The sequence below is a fragment of the Rousettus aegyptiacus genome, unplaced genomic scaffold (assembly GCF_014176215.1).
Source record: "Rousettus aegyptiacus isolate mRouAeg1 unplaced genomic scaffold, mRouAeg1.p scaffold_m13_p_10, whole genome shotgun sequence".
NCBI lineage: Eukaryota > Metazoa > Chordata > Mammalia > Chiroptera > Pteropodidae > Rousettus > Rousettus aegyptiacus.
The window spans coordinates 72,424,901-72,440,326 of NW_023416285.1; the positions used below are offsets into that span (position 1 = coordinate 72,424,901).

Genomic DNA, 15,426 nt, shown 5'->3' on the forward strand with positions numbered 1-15,426 from the left:
GTGAGAACTTAGGCTTGTTACCCAACCTCTGTGCCCATTTCCTCAGTAAAACTGAAATTTCTCTGCACCTCCCGCCGATGATCACCCACAGACATCAGCTATTGTGTAACCTTCCATGGTGTGGCAAGCCACAGCATGAGTTTGGAAGCATTTTAATAAATATGCTTCTTACACATATAGTCTTATAAACTAAACCACTAAATGTCACTGTATTTCTGAGGCCAAAATCAATCTTTTTACCAGCTCCTGTTAGCAGAAAGAGGCCGTTTTATTTCCTTTCTCCAAAGTCAATCTTCAAATTGTATAGAAGTCATATACCAAATTAGAACTGAAAATGCACTCCTCTAGCTTCAACTCTAAGCAGTTAGAATTAACTGAAACACCATATATTTAGTTTTCCAAATAAAAAGAATGTTAACAGTAGTTATTACTTTCCTTCTAGGATCCAATATATCCTTCACTTAGAAGCTGGAATCACAGGTATTATACTAGAGTAATCTGAGCTCAAAACTTTAAGGTGGCTGAAATCAAAGTTATCTGGACTTCTGGTAACAGGATGACAATCACAGTAAGATCAGAGAGACAATCACAGTAAGATCAGAGAGACATGGGGTCCCTTTCTCACTGCTCTTAATTCCTATTAACTAGAAAGGACCTGTTATATTAAAGTATCAAATGTTGAGAACAAATGTTAATCTTTAATGCAAACCCATACATTTTATATGTATTGTTATCCATAAAATAGGAAGGCTTAACACCAAATGGAAAAGATATTTGTTTAAAAAAAAAAAAAAAGAAAAGAAAACCTTAATTTCTAGAAAGCAAGGAATTGCTGGGGGCGGAGGGGAGAAGAACCCAAAACCCGCATTGATTGGGGTATGTCAAATGGACACAGGAGTTACTGAAAGGAATAATTTAAGCAATAAAATGTTGTATTGGATTATAATCCAGGATATAAAATATCTATGAGTTCATATTAATATAAATTATTGAATAAATAGCAAATGAGACAAATTTCCCTTGCAAAAGAATTGCAAATAATTCAGAGATACTCTACTCATAACGAGATAGAGCAAAATTCAACTCCCTGGGGTGTGGGCTGTGCATAGACAACCTCCCAATGAGCATAGATGTGGTGGGAAAAGAAGCTTTATAGTGGAGAAATTTATCGAACATTCCCTCAGCCAGGTGATCAAGGTCAATCATGTCACTAATATGTACCCTTTAAATATGATGAAAACAGCACTTTACCTCTGTGGTCTTCCTCCTCCAAAACCCATAACCTTAGACTAATTATGAAAAAAGCATTAGACAAATTTCAATAGAGGGGCATTCTACTTGAGGCAATTACCTGATCGGTACCCCTCAAAACTGTTGAGGTCATCCAAAACATGGAAAGCCTGAGAAACTATCTCAGCCAAGAGGAACCTGAGACATGACAAATAAATGTAATGTGGTAGAAGAAAAAGAACATCAAGTAAAGATTAAAGGACTTTGAATAAATTATGGACTTGTCAATAGTAATATATTTTTCATTAATTATAACAAACACATCACACTAATGTAACAACAGGACAAATGAGTGAAGGGTATATGGGAACTCTAGTATCTTCTCGATTTTTCTGTACATATAAAATTGTTCTACAGATTTTTTAAAAAAGTCTACAGGTACATATGAAGGTATAGTAAAAATCTAGAGACACTAAATATTTTTATAGTAATTTTATCATTGCTGTATGAGTTACTTATATGGAAGACATATTACTATCAAAATAACAAGACACATTGCAGGGAAGGTAAAATTGAAAATAAAAACCAGTTTAGGCTTAACTTTTATCAGCAGAAAACTTTTATTCCTTCTAAGGACAATTTATACCACATCCAAGGCCTTTAGTTACAGACACAAACCAAAGTAGCCATTAGCTATTGAGGTACAAGACATACAATGGGGGAAATGCTTCGCCATCTGAAGCATACACTGAATTCTGCTTAATTGACAGCTGAGCTCTGCTATCTGCTTGCACTTGGGTGTGGCTGGGGATAAGAGCATATCTGCAGAACTGAAGAACAGCTGTGTTCTACAAGTACTGAAGCATTTTAAGACTGCATTGGTAGGGATGTGTTTTCATGGTGAAGGGAAGAGGGGAAAAAAGCTTAATCCCTTCCCACATGACATTAGGCAGCCTTACAGAGAGCCACAGCAGAAAAGCGAACTTCCCCTTGCTCACGCTCAGTGAATTCTCTGCAGACCTTGGCGGCGTCCTGAAAAGGAGGAAGGTCATTAATATCCAAATGGCAAAAGCTCAAAATGAAAGTTTCAAAGGTAAAGTACCAGTAAGGCTTATTACGCTCAAAGTCCACCCTGGATCAACTTTAAAGTTCCCATTAAACTTAAAAACCAGAGCTTAAGGCAAGAGAGAAAAAAAAAAATCATGTGATGGGAAAGAGATGGACCCGCATCACAGATTTGACTTCAGAAGCTTTGACTCCTTTATGACTTCCACTAAATGCCTTGTGCTTCTCCTTCCTTGGTTTTGACAAAACTACATCATCAGTCCTCTTTTCCTAAAATTGAAACAAGATGGAAACTGATTTCTTTTCCACAGGGCAAAAGTTCCCTAAACTCAAATTCTCAGAGTAGAGACAAATTTCTTTCAAGGAAATATTTTACAAAACAGCCTTAAAAATTTAAATACTTGCTATTACAGGTACAGACAAGTGATGGTTTCTTAGATATTTTTGGAGTAACGTGTGTTAAGTAATTCTAAGACCTAGATTATGAACACTGGTAACAGAAAACTGATCCCAATACAGGCATACCTCTTTTTTATTGCATTTCATTTTATTGCACTTCACAGATTTTGCATTTTTTACAAATTAAAGGCAAGATTCTCCACCAGCAAAAAGATTACAACTTGCTTTATTCCAATATTCTTTATCGAAGAGGTCTGGAACCAAACCTGCAATATCTCCAAGGTATATCTGCATTTGTTATTTACAAATTCTAGGTTTAACAGCCTTGGGATCATAAAAATCCCTCTGTTCAATTTGCAAGAAGTCCAGTGGAAAGATAGCTCCACAAACCACAACAATGATAAGGTCTTTAAGAGGACAAGTAGTACTCTATGACACAACTGTCATGCTCCCAAAGTCTACAAATCACCAACTTGATGATGAGTGTGGCCCTTAAAGCATCAACCACACCACAGTTTCATTCCTGCTTTGGAACCACATATAAAAACTAACGGAGATCTAGACTGACACCTACATTTTATTCTCTATCAAAATTTTTAATATATTGATATTCCAGGCCTTCCTTCCCCAACTTAACTTTCCAGTAGGACCCTCAGTGTTACTAATATTCAGAGTGTGCCCATAAAGAGAGAAAGCCATTTCCTCCACAATGAGCAGTGACCTAAATTCATTCACATTGAGGGTATTTGGGTTAAATTTATGTATTTTCCCATTGGCTTAACAATTTCGTTTACAGTTTAGGCAACCTAAAACATCTTTAACCATATAGTACCAAGGCGATTTAAGAATTTTCATGAATTAAGATGCTGGTTTATATTCATTTAATTTTAAATGAAATTCTAATTAGTTTAAAAAATAAAAAAGATTTACCTTCCTCACACCTCAAATTCTACTCACATTAAGTTTTAGGTATCCTATGTGGGGCACATTTTGTGTTATTAGTGTTAGATATGTTAGATATTAGTGTTACATTAGAGCTTTATTAGAAGAACCAGAATCTTCTCCCAAATGGGTCACAACCAGAAATTTTGCTTCTGTTCTTACTCTTCCCCGTAAGTAAATTCTGACTCTTTCTTGCAAATTGCCCCCATTCTCTTTCTCTAGGTCTTGTTCTCATTCTATATTACTATTCCCATATACCCTTTGAATATCCAGAATTAGCTTTAAGTGATCACAGGTGTGTATGACAGCAAACTGGAGAAAGTGACCCTCCCTCCTAGAGTGGCATAATTTGGCCCACTAGCACCTTGAGTCATCAGGTCCATGGCATTACACAGACAGGCCTATTATATAGAAAGTTAATATTATATAGTGACTAAGAGCATAGACTCGAGAGACAGTTGTCTAAATGTGAGCCATGATTCTTCCATTTAAGTCACTGACCTTGGGCATTACTTAACCTCTGCACTCTGTTTTCCTTATCTGTAAAATGTAAATAAAAACACCTAACGGTATCCTTAGAAGGATTCTATATAAGCTGTAGGTCACTTAGAAGAGCTTCTAGCACAGAGACAGCAAACTGTAGCCTGTGGGCCAAATCCAGCCTGCTGCTTATCTTTGCAACTAGAGTTTCAGCGGAACCGCCACACACATTCATTTAACCATTCCCTATGGGCTGCTTTGGAGCTGAAACAGAACTGAATACTTGCAGTGAGGCCACATGCCACACACATTCTAAAACATCTTCTATCTGGTTCTTTACAGAAAAAGTTTGTTGTCCGCCAAGATTAGCTGTTAGTGCTATAAATGAAGTAGTTATACCTGAACAGTATTTGTTATTTTATCACGATTATGCAATTTTCCTTTAAAACAGCAAACTGATTCAACTGTAGAGACTCATTCTTAGTGTGAAGAAGCCTATGGTAGTCTAAGAGCCCCAGTCCAGAATTAAGAAGTTTCTGTAGTCACTTGTTCAAGAATGGTTATAGTGATCTTAAAGTTCTTATCAGGCATGTTTTGAATCTGCTTCCCTCATTCTGTAAGAGTGGACCATGTGGAAAGAAAGTGTTCCTGAAGTTACCTGCCTAATTAGAATCCGTAATACACCACCTACAAAACTGACCCAAATTCAGTAGCCTGGGAGAGATAAGGGAAGGCTCAGGCTGCTGCTCCATTAGTCATCGGCTATGATGTAACCAGACAAGGGGGTGATGGTCACCTTATTCCCACAAAGAAACAAAGCAATGGCTTCAAGGCTAATTCTAACTATGGGCTGAAGACAGCATACAATACAGATCAGTCAGGGCTGCTCTGAAGGATCCTATTTAAAACCGTTTGCTGTAAAAAAAGATAGAATTACTAAAATGACCTTTAAGCCCCAAAGAATGCGATTAACCCAGATGCTTGGTGCTGGCTGTCCTTAGAATAGACAACTTGGCTAAAGAAACGTAGGCCCTACTTAAGATGGATTCCAAAGCTTACCTGCAGCAGCAAGTCCTCTGAACTGCTGCCATGATTCACTGGAAATGGCATCCGTCCATCTGTAACAAAAATGCCAGGCATGTCAATTTTCCCTGCATGATTTCTGGCTCCTGTGCTTGTCCAGCCTAAAGGGAGTTTTGGATTCTCCTGAATACCACTGCCACTCCCACAAAGGGAAGCCTGGTTAGGAAGCAACAGGCTAGAAATGAGGTTCCAGTGACCCCAGATTTCCATTCCAGGCAACCCTCATCTGTAAGTAACAAGATCACACAAGCCTAACCCAGCTTGTGAAGGGCTTGTGCCCCATCTCCTGGGAAGGACCACAGAACAAAAGTCAGATATAGTCTGAGGTGTAGGAAAGGTGGAGGCAAGAAGGGACCCTTGAGATTTCATCTGCCCCTCAATGACTGCCAATTAGCCCTAAGTCTCCTTTATCGTCTATGCCCATAGGCAGTGTCCTGACTTGAGACAACAGATGCAAATCTTTCTCCATTAATAGAGGATGACTCTTAGAAGATGAATATGAGTTATCAAAAATGACTCCAATATGTCCAAATCATTTTTACATAAACAAGGCCATATTTAGGCATTTATCTTTTCCAAAATAGTCCTTATCTGAAAAGAATGATGCTAGAGATAATCCTGTACTGATAGTGCTATAGTGGAAGGTGGGAAGAGAAAAACTGAATACACATGCCTCCAACTAGTGCTGACCTAGAAGCTTTATTCTTCCAGTACGCCATTCATTTAGCAGGTCAGCTGCCTGAGTGGGGGATGCTCGTGGTAGGATAAAGGGTTAAGTGCCCCCAGAAGAATACCCAGTTGTTCTGGCTTCTAATTAATATACTAAGTGTCATAAAGTTACATGCCAGTACTGTACAAGGAACTCAGTGTGAAAGCATTCATTAAACTATGTTAGATTCCAAAAATGTAGTAAAACATACCAAGTTCATAGAGGTGGCCATCCACGTTATTAAACAGAATAAAATGAAAATTCACTTTGTCATCGACCTGAAAGAAGCCAAGAAATTTCTTTGAAAATGATTATTTTATAAGAACTTGTTAAAAATGTAATATGTATTAAGTATATGAACTGACTTGCTTGTATATTTTTTAAGTTATTATAGCTAATAGTTATGTATTACCTATATACTAGGCACTAATCTAATCTCATTAAGGTAGAGAGACTGTAAGTGTCAGAACTCTGTAACTTGTTTTTTACTGACAGAACTAAGGCTTAGGGAGAATAAGTACCTCATCCAAATTCAAGACTAGAAAGTAGCAGAACCAACTGTCATAGAGGTACTGCCACTGATTTAAATCTAATGGAACAATTGACTAGAAGGCTCTGTTCAGATTAATGGTATATATAAGTCTTTTAAAAATTGTCAGTCCTTGTTGGCATACGTTACTATCCCCTACAGTCTGTGAGAAAATATCTGAAATGCTCAATTACTAGGAAGGGTGTTACTCACTCTATTAGACTCATCTGGATCTAAACAAAATACTATCACTTTGAATTTACTCAAGACTATGTCGAATGCCAATTAGATCTGAGAGCCATTTTTATGAACCCGTCTGGTCAATGTGTTATTCCAGTAGTTTTCTGATGTTAATTGGTCTTAGGTGGAAAACGACATTTACTGGGTTCCAGTAAGAGGTTCCTGCGTCTATTTCTGGGAAAACACAGGTGGCTGCTGGGTGGTCTGGCTGATTTGCATTTGCGCTTACCCGACACTGGCCTTCCTGAGCCACAGCATCATGGGCTGCCTGAATGGCCTGCAGAAGAGAAAATCATTAATGCAAAAACCTCCCAGAGTTATCGAAAAGTGATGTTCCCGAAGTTCTCTTCCTACCTCATTCTTTTCAAAGCATTTTGCTCTGTCTTCGGGGGACAACTTCTCCGTTTCAGAAAGAAACTGTCTCAGGACTGACCCATCATCTTAAAAAAAAAAAAAAAAAATGCACATATTAGTATACATAAAATAATGCAAATGATGCACATTACTACTGATTTAAGCTGTTGTATAGCTGGTCATGTTTAGCGCCCTGAATCTTTACTATGGCCCCCAAGGATGGGGATAAATTGTCCCATCTTCCCCAGCCTCTTTTTCCCACCACTCCCTACTCACCATTCCTCCTGTGTGCAAAGCTTTCTTGCCTCTGCTCCTAACCACTCCCTAACCCCTTACACCTCCCCACCTTACACTCACCTCTCAAATCTCTTATCATCACTTTGGTATAGAACTTATCCTTTCGTAACATACATTTGTGAGTTTATTAGTGTCATAAAGACAAGAACTATCTTACCTTTTGCTAAACCTACAGCACTTAGCAACGAACAGCTAATGTGTATTGCAGACATACACAATAACATTCTAATCTAATAAGTCTCAAATCAAGATTTTTATTTCAAGGTAGAAAATGCAAGCTTAGCAATACAGGTATCCAGACAGACATTAGCCTCAGGATCTTAAATAGAAACGTTAAGAGCCAAACAGTCTGGCCTAGAGACAACTCACTGGCTGACAGTATAAGTGTTTTGCTGCTGCTCAGCGTGGTTAAGTCTAGGAGACACTGACTACACAGCTAGAGCAAGATCATTCAAAATTTGGAAGTGATAGGAATCCACTTAACTTTATGACAGCTGTGATTCAGATTAAGCCGTTGGCACCACCAAGTCCCTGGTTACAAAAGAATTACTATATCTCTGCTGACCTCAAGAACATACTACACTAAGTGAGAATTATTGCAGAAAAATAGAACAAATCAAGTTACAACTTTTTAACATGGCCCAGTCAATATTTGAAAAAGTAACTTTTAGAAGATCTGGATATTTATGGCCAAGAAAACTTTTTTTTTTTTTTTTTAATTTGAAAAGTATACCAGTAGTAGACAGTCTGGGCCACATTCCTCCCCCCCCCTTTTTTTTTTTAAATGTATCTGACCTGCTACAAGGAACTATTAGTTGAAATTTTTCAATCCTTTGCCACCTCACTCACCATTTGAATCAGATTACTGCCACCTATTCCAGTAAATAAATTTTTATTGGAACATAGCTACGTTCATTAGTTTACATATTGTCTATGGCTGCTTTTGCACTACAAGGGCAGAAACCATATGGCCCTCAAGTCTGCAAGACTTACTCTGGCTTTTTAAGAAAGTTTGCTGACCCCTCCTGACCTAAGTCAGACAAAATGGCCACGTATTTTAACATATTTTAGAGCTATTCATTATGTATATGATAAAATTAAGACTCATTCATTTATTTTACATCCTCCACAACATCCACTGAAAGTGGATTAAAGTCCCTGACCTGACTTTGTTCACAGTTAGATCTTTCAAGGTTTCAACCTGTTGCTATGCCTTCCTGCAAGAACTTGCACGCTGTATGTGCCCCGCTGCTTGAAGCTGTTTTGGTTCTCCTGTTGCTTATAAGACACAGCATCATTAAAGACAGGTCCTAACTTTGATGTTTTATGGCTTAATGCCATCTCTAATTCTTCAGAACTGTTGAGAATTGAACAGGAACACATGAAAATTATGACAGTAATCAGTCCAAAAGAATGTTCTTGATTCTTCACCTCAGACCCAACTAAGCTGTCTGCAGATGGAAGAGCACATGCAGGAAGGCAGTATAAAACTAAGTATCACACTCATTCTTCCTCTAAGAAGCCAAACCACGCTTAGAAAATGAGTTTCCTTCCTTTAAAAGAGAGAAACAAGAATTCACCCACTGATTATTTCTGGATAAGTTTCAAAAACTTTGAAGGCAATGATATTGCTGAATAGAGCCTTATGGGATTTGGAATGAAGAGTTACATTTAACTAGAAGTCAACTCGAGGGTGGCTAGCCTCAAAACTCACACCTACCAAATTCTAGTTTGTCTTGATTATTGGCCACTGCATGTATAAGTCCGATGGTACCACAGGAGTTCCCAATGGTCTGCTTCATGAAGTACACTTTGGGGCTGACTTCTTGTCCCTTCAGTTCTTCGATCTGTTTTTTCCTGAAGTTCTCATGCTGTGGATGTAAAAAACATGTTAATATCTCAAAATGAAAACGTAGAGAACAGATGGCAGCACAGCAAGTTCTACCACTTAAATGGAAACACAAGCAGGATGTGTGACCAGGAGCTTTGATTCTAGATGCAGGCCAATGCCCAGAGAATGGCCTGTCTCCCACACCCACACCAGTCCATGGGGTTCTGAGCGGTTCTGAGGCTCCACCCAGATGCTGCAGTGCAGTAATAGCCTTGGATATTACCCAAGGCTTTGTCTAGATGCCACTGCAACATTTTAGCTAGAAATGGACAGTATCACAAAGTCAGAAAAACAGACGAGTTCATCATATAACACAGGAATCTCAAATAGAGATATAAAGAGTCACATAATTTTCTTCTTTTAAGGTCAACAATGGCTGTATGTCACATGGGCATCCCAGTCAAGCTTTGGTCAATTTAACACCCAAAAAGAACACCAACCAGATTATATCCCACTATTCTTTAGAGTTCTATCTATTCTATCCAAGTATACTTTTCAAAATAAAGCAAGCCTTAACTGTTGAAAGTAGCAATTCTTAATTAATTATTCCCCCTTTTTTTTTTTTTAAGGAAAGAAAGACAACTGGTCTAAGGTGCTGGCTGTGATCTCACATAAACTCTTCTTCATCCTACAAGAGGACAATGTGACACTGTCCTTGCCAACTATAATTTGAGGACAGATTAGTGATGGGGGGAGGAAAGACCCCAGTAAATAAATGAGACTAGAGGTAGTTTTCTTCAAAGCATCCATCAGCAGTTTGTACAGTAATTCAGTAGGCTTATCTTAACTTTTCACCAATGAGTTTTAAAGACCATACAGGTATGACTTCTCAGTTAAAAGCAGGGTGCTAATGCAATAAAAATATTAATTTCCCATAGCCAGTATAATTTGGACAGAACACCAGAAGCATATTTTCAATTTTAGTAGGTTTCTATCATATGAGACTGAAGTTGAAGCCTTGTCTGTGGCACCATCAGAGGAATGTAATCTCTTGGCCTACAAGATTAACTTAAACGCCAACTAGTAGGCAGTTTTAGCATTATGTATCTACCAGACCCTTGAACTGAGTTACTTATTGACTATTAAGGCTTTTCACTTTTCTACGTTTTTTTTAAAAAACAGGATAGCACCATCCTTTAGGGTTGAACATTTGCATGGATACATTTCTGTAAATATTTCATTATTACTTAAAATTAATGTTTTAGAAGTGGTCAATTTAGGATTTCATAATATTCTTAGACAAAATTGGATGCTTTCTAAACTAATATTAGTTTGGATGTCAAGCAAAAAACTTCAATTTCTTTCAATTTGCTTCCATGCTTAGCCCAGTACGTGTTTTGTATCACAGAATAAGTGCTCAATAAATCTGATAGATTGAACTGGAATTAAAGGATTAAGTATCAGACTCTTTCAGACATATAAAATATTCAAACCATAACGTTCTCTAACAAGAACCGCTTAATCTAGCAAAAGACCAGTGGGCTTTTGAAAGACAAACTCACTGCACCACTGCCTCCCAGAGGCTTTGCCTCTGAAAGCTGCTCAAAACCTCTGAGTCATCATGGTTCCTCTAAGAAAGCTCTGTGAGGGGCTCAAATGAGACAGAGGAGATGGCGTTTGATTTGGTCAATAGGGAAGCAAATTTGACTTGCAATTATTTGGCAGCTGTTTTTACGTAAGGCTTTGGCAATAAAAAACATGTTCATGAGATTATCCTAATTAGCTTTAATAAGGTTTTTTAAACTTACAATACTTAGCCCATTTATAGGGGGAACACTTGGAACTTCCCATTGGGCTTAATTTATGTTGAGGATGCTTCTAGAACACTGAGCCTTAAGATGGTGCTTCAGTTAAACTGTGTTTGTAATGATACCCAAAATGCTAATTCCTCATGCCTTAAGTTTTCTAAAGGAAGTTTCAACCACTCCCAAATCAGCGGTCAAGTGACAAGAGGAGACAGACAATATCATGCTAATTAGTGGAATTCCATACATCACAATTATTCCAGCGACCTTTTTATATCTGATGCTCAGTCTCTGAGGTACAAATATCTAAGTACACTTATAGGAAGACCATCTAAAAGGAAATGTAAATGTCTTTTCAAGACTACTTCACTGCCAACCCATTTCATTTACCTACAAGGTCAGAGAGGAAAGAGGATAAAAGAGATGGAAGAAGGTTCTCACACAGGACCAAAACACAAATGATTAAGATTTTTTTTTTTTTTTGAAGCACACTGGAGAGGCTAAAATCCAAGTATGCATGTTGTAGGAAATGGAGGAGTAGGAAGACTCCCGAGTCCACGGGAGACCCGGGCAGTTAAGGTGGAAAAATTAGTTTTTTTTTTTTTGTTTTGTTTTGTTTTTTTTTTTTTTTGCGGTAATTTAGGCAAGCCTGTGCCCCTCCATTCAATAGCAAGGCGGGAGTCTGGGAACCAAATAATAATCTGACAGGTGAGACAGCCCTTAAAAGGAAACGACCAGCCAGCCTATGCCTTGGCCTGGAAGGCTCAGAAATGTCTAGGTTCAAGCGAACTCATGAGTAGGATAAATTATTTCCCTGGATAACTGGGATGATAAAACTGAGATGTTCCTTCTCTTCTAAATTTAAGACAATGCTGGATGCATGAGCAAGGAGGCAATAAGCTCTATTATAACAAGAGCCCCAAAGAATAGGTACTTCGAAAGCGCGGGCTCCTCCCTCCATTCTCCATAGGGAGGGGACAGTTTGCCAAGTCTGGGCGCCCAGGCCAGGTGCGGAGGGGAGTCGGAAGTCAACAATGTCCTCAACGCCTCACTCGGAATAGGCAAAGGCACTCACGGTCCGCGAGGCCCGGGCCCCACGCCCTACCTGGGCTGTGAGGGGAAAAAGCAGCAACAGCGCGCACGCAGGCGCAGGCACCGAGCTCAGAGCCTCATCCTCCAGCCCCAGCACGTCCACAAAGCGCCACTTTCCGGCGACCCCCAGCCGGGCCAGCACCTGCGGAGAGGAGACAAGGCGGCCAGGCCCGCGGAGACAGGCAAGTGGTGGGGGGCGGGGCCGGCTGGCACAACCTGCGCCCCCACGCGAGCCTGGGAGGAGTCCCCCACCCACACCCTGCCGGCGCGATGACACAGCACGAAGCGCGGCCCACACGTGGCTCTCGCGAAGCCCTGGCGAACGAGTGGGCTCGGCCCTCTCCACGCCCTCGGGAGCTCCGCTGGGCGCTCGAATCTGGGCTCAGTCTGCTCCTCCTCCATCCATCCCCCACCAGTTTCGCAGCTTCACCTCCGCCCCCGACACAGGGGCAGAGGGGGGTTGTCCCCACTGCGCCCCCGCCCGCCGCTGCTGGACAGCACAGGGCGTCGCTACGTCCCTGTGAAACTGCAGGAGCCGGTGGGCGCCTCCGCCTTGGCGCTTCCGGGGAGGGGGACAGAGGCCGCACGAGTCGCCACTCACTTTGTTCAGCATCTGAAAGGCAAATGCAAAAAATACAAAAATAAAACCAGTCAGCGATATGGCTGCCTGGCGAGGGCTGACCCTCAGTCCAGTGTTCCCCAGGCCACAGTGCACCTGACGCTCACCTCGGGGTTAATCTCCATCGGTTTGAGCTGCATCTTCGCGAACTGCAGAAGGACCTTAAGCACAGAAAAGAGCGAAAACAGCAAGCGGAGCCGCCCAGGCTGCTGCTATAAAGCGCCGGCCTGACGCACTGTGGGTGCCTGCGCAGGGGGATCGGGGCAAAACCAACGAGGGGGAAATGGTCAGTCGCAGCCAAATGGGCACGAATCCCCCCTATGCGCAGCGCAGAGTGGTACGGTCGGACCCCCAAACCTTGCAGTCTCACTTGCTGGTGAGATAATCTGGTGGTTGTGGAGATGGGTTTTGTTGGTGGGTGTTCCTTGATTGTGTGGAGCAGTCCTTTTGGTGGAGTCTTTTTTTTTTTTTTTTTTTTTTTTTTTGCGAAGTTTTTGGAAACCCTTCTTTTCTACTATCCCAATTACCCTAAGTTCAGGGTGTCTGAAACGTTAAGAAAATCCCAAATTCAACAGGTATATATATCTAAATATAAATAGACGTCTCCCAAATCTCGCCGCAGTTTGCATTGGACCTTAATGAATTCATCCTCCATGTTAAATCACACCAGGAGCGAGGTTCGTTTTTAATTGACTACTTAGAATAAAACGTAGTCTGGAATATAACAGATATTGCATTACCAATGCTGATGTAATATGACTCCCAGGGGAAGAATTGGTTGGTCATGGAGAAGCTGTAGAAACCTGGAGGATGTGAGCATAAAACAACACAGAGAAAGGCAGGCAGTAGGAGACTTTAGGAAACGGATCTAGGGAAAAGACAGGTATGATTTCTAGACTAAAGGGTGTAAAAGGAAAAGCGTTTGTAAAAGAATGGAACGCTTTGAAAAATAAAATTGAGTTAAAAAAAATACTGTGAAAAAGAAAGGGAATGACAATTCAAGAAACCACTCTGCTCTCTAATGATCTCAGGTGAGGTTTGTTTTCTCTACCGGTATATTTAAAAGACAGAGAAAGAAAGTATATGAGGAAGGATGAATAAAAAGAGGGACAGAAATATGTAACAATAGTGCTGACAGGAAAGCTAAACCTCTGAATGAAGTGGGGCTTACACAAATACTAAGGAAACAGGAAGGTTGAGTATTTTTAAAAATATGCTCAGAACAAAATAATGATGGTGAAAGAGAAGACGTCCTATTTAGGGGTCCAAGTTAATAGATGACAGAGAGAAGGGAGGTAATCTACACTTTTGAAGTTATTACCTCTGCATTGGATCAAATGCATCAGGTCTTTTGCATGTTACCACATTATCCAATGAAGAAACTCTCATAAGTGTAATTTTACAGATCAGAATCCAAGGCTTAGAGAGGTTAATTTGCTTATGATCACAATAGGAAAGTAAAACAGATGCAAATCCTAGTAAATTCGACTGTAGGAGTGCATTCTGTATCCAAGGTTTCACTAAATTCCACTTCTATTTTCTTCCCATTTTACTCATCAGAAAAATGACCTTCACAGAGAGAATGACAGATAAAAACCATTAATAAGAATTTAATGAAGAGTTTTATGATATGTAAATTATGCCTCAATAAAAGTTTTTTTTTTTTTTAAAGACAATGATTTAAAAGTCAAGAAAGTTAAATGGGTAGTACAAAAATACCTGCCTATGTTGAATGAGTTCTTGCCTTTAGAGATAAATTACATCCCAATCTACTTCATTTATTCAACAAATACTGATTAAGCACCGTGTGATGGACACTGAGCTTAGAATTGGGGATACAAAGGTGAACACAGTAAATAAACATGAAAATTTCCCTCATAGAGCTTTAATCAGTAAGAAGAGTGGTGTGAAAGGGTGCAGAGCTGTGAAGCACCTGATCTATCGCAGAGAATCAGGAAGACTTCTGGAAATGACATTTAAGATATGGGCTGATGAACAGGTAGAAGTTAGCAGGTGACAGTTATTACGAAAATAAATAGTACAAGTGGTTATGAAAACACTATGAGAACTCTTTGTTAAAGGCATTAATTCATTCACTCAACAAATACATATATAAATTAAGTGCCTACTATGAGCCAGGAAATATCAGAGCAATGAATAAAACAACCAAACAACTCCCTGCTTGTGAAGAGATGCCAGAGACTGGACGCGAACATTATCCTGACCTTAAAAAAGAAAAAAAGAAAAAAAAAAGGTGTATGGGGAATGTACTGCTGAAACTACAGGCCAGGAAATTTGATATCAGTCTTTAACCAAATTCTAGTACTCAGAATTTGTGAACTCTTAGAAAAAAATAGAATGGTTGTATTCAGGACAAGTTATGCCAGCCAGCACTTACCTCCTTTTCTTTTGGGGTTACGCTTCTCATTGTATTCTTCATGCTTTCTGGGTTGGTGGCAACTGATAGTGACATTGAAGTGATTTTAAAGCTTATTTAAATTATTCTACCTTAAAAAAAAAAAAAAGCACTGCTTAACAGAATAATCTCAACCTGCAGCTCCCTGGTCATGGTTTTAACTCTGTCTTGAGCAGTTTTATTAGAGCAGAGATATAAAGTGTTCATGCATTGCAAGTGAGAATAAGCAATTAAATGGCAGAATTATGCTATTTAGAAAAATGAATTAAAAATAAAATGATGAAATTTAATAGAGATTTTAGTGATAGTTGTACACTCCTAGGAATAAACCAAAA

At 39.6% G+C, this 15,426-nt stretch overlaps 1 protein-coding gene across 1 annotated transcript; it reads right to left on the bottom strand.

Moving 5' to 3' along the window:
• Nucleotides 1-1,831: 1,831 nt before the first annotated feature.
• On the bottom strand, nucleotides 1,832-12,905 carry UCHL1 (ubiquitin C-terminal hydrolase L1). Its single transcript, XM_016160761.2, has 9 exons — nucleotides 12,783-12,905; nucleotides 12,658-12,669; nucleotides 12,070-12,198; nucleotides 9,049-9,199; nucleotides 7,032-7,117; nucleotides 6,907-6,954; nucleotides 6,120-6,186; nucleotides 5,176-5,234; nucleotides 1,832-2,262 (listed from the first exon to the last, which is right to left on the bottom strand). Exons 1-9 carry the CDS (start codon nucleotides 12,813-12,815, stop codon nucleotides 2,176-2,178), a joined length of 672 nt encoding a protein of 223 aa, XP_016016247.1. The 5' UTR covers nucleotides 12,816-12,905; the 3' UTR covers nucleotides 1,832-2,175.
• Between the last annotated feature and the right edge of the window lie 2,521 nt (nucleotides 12,906-15,426).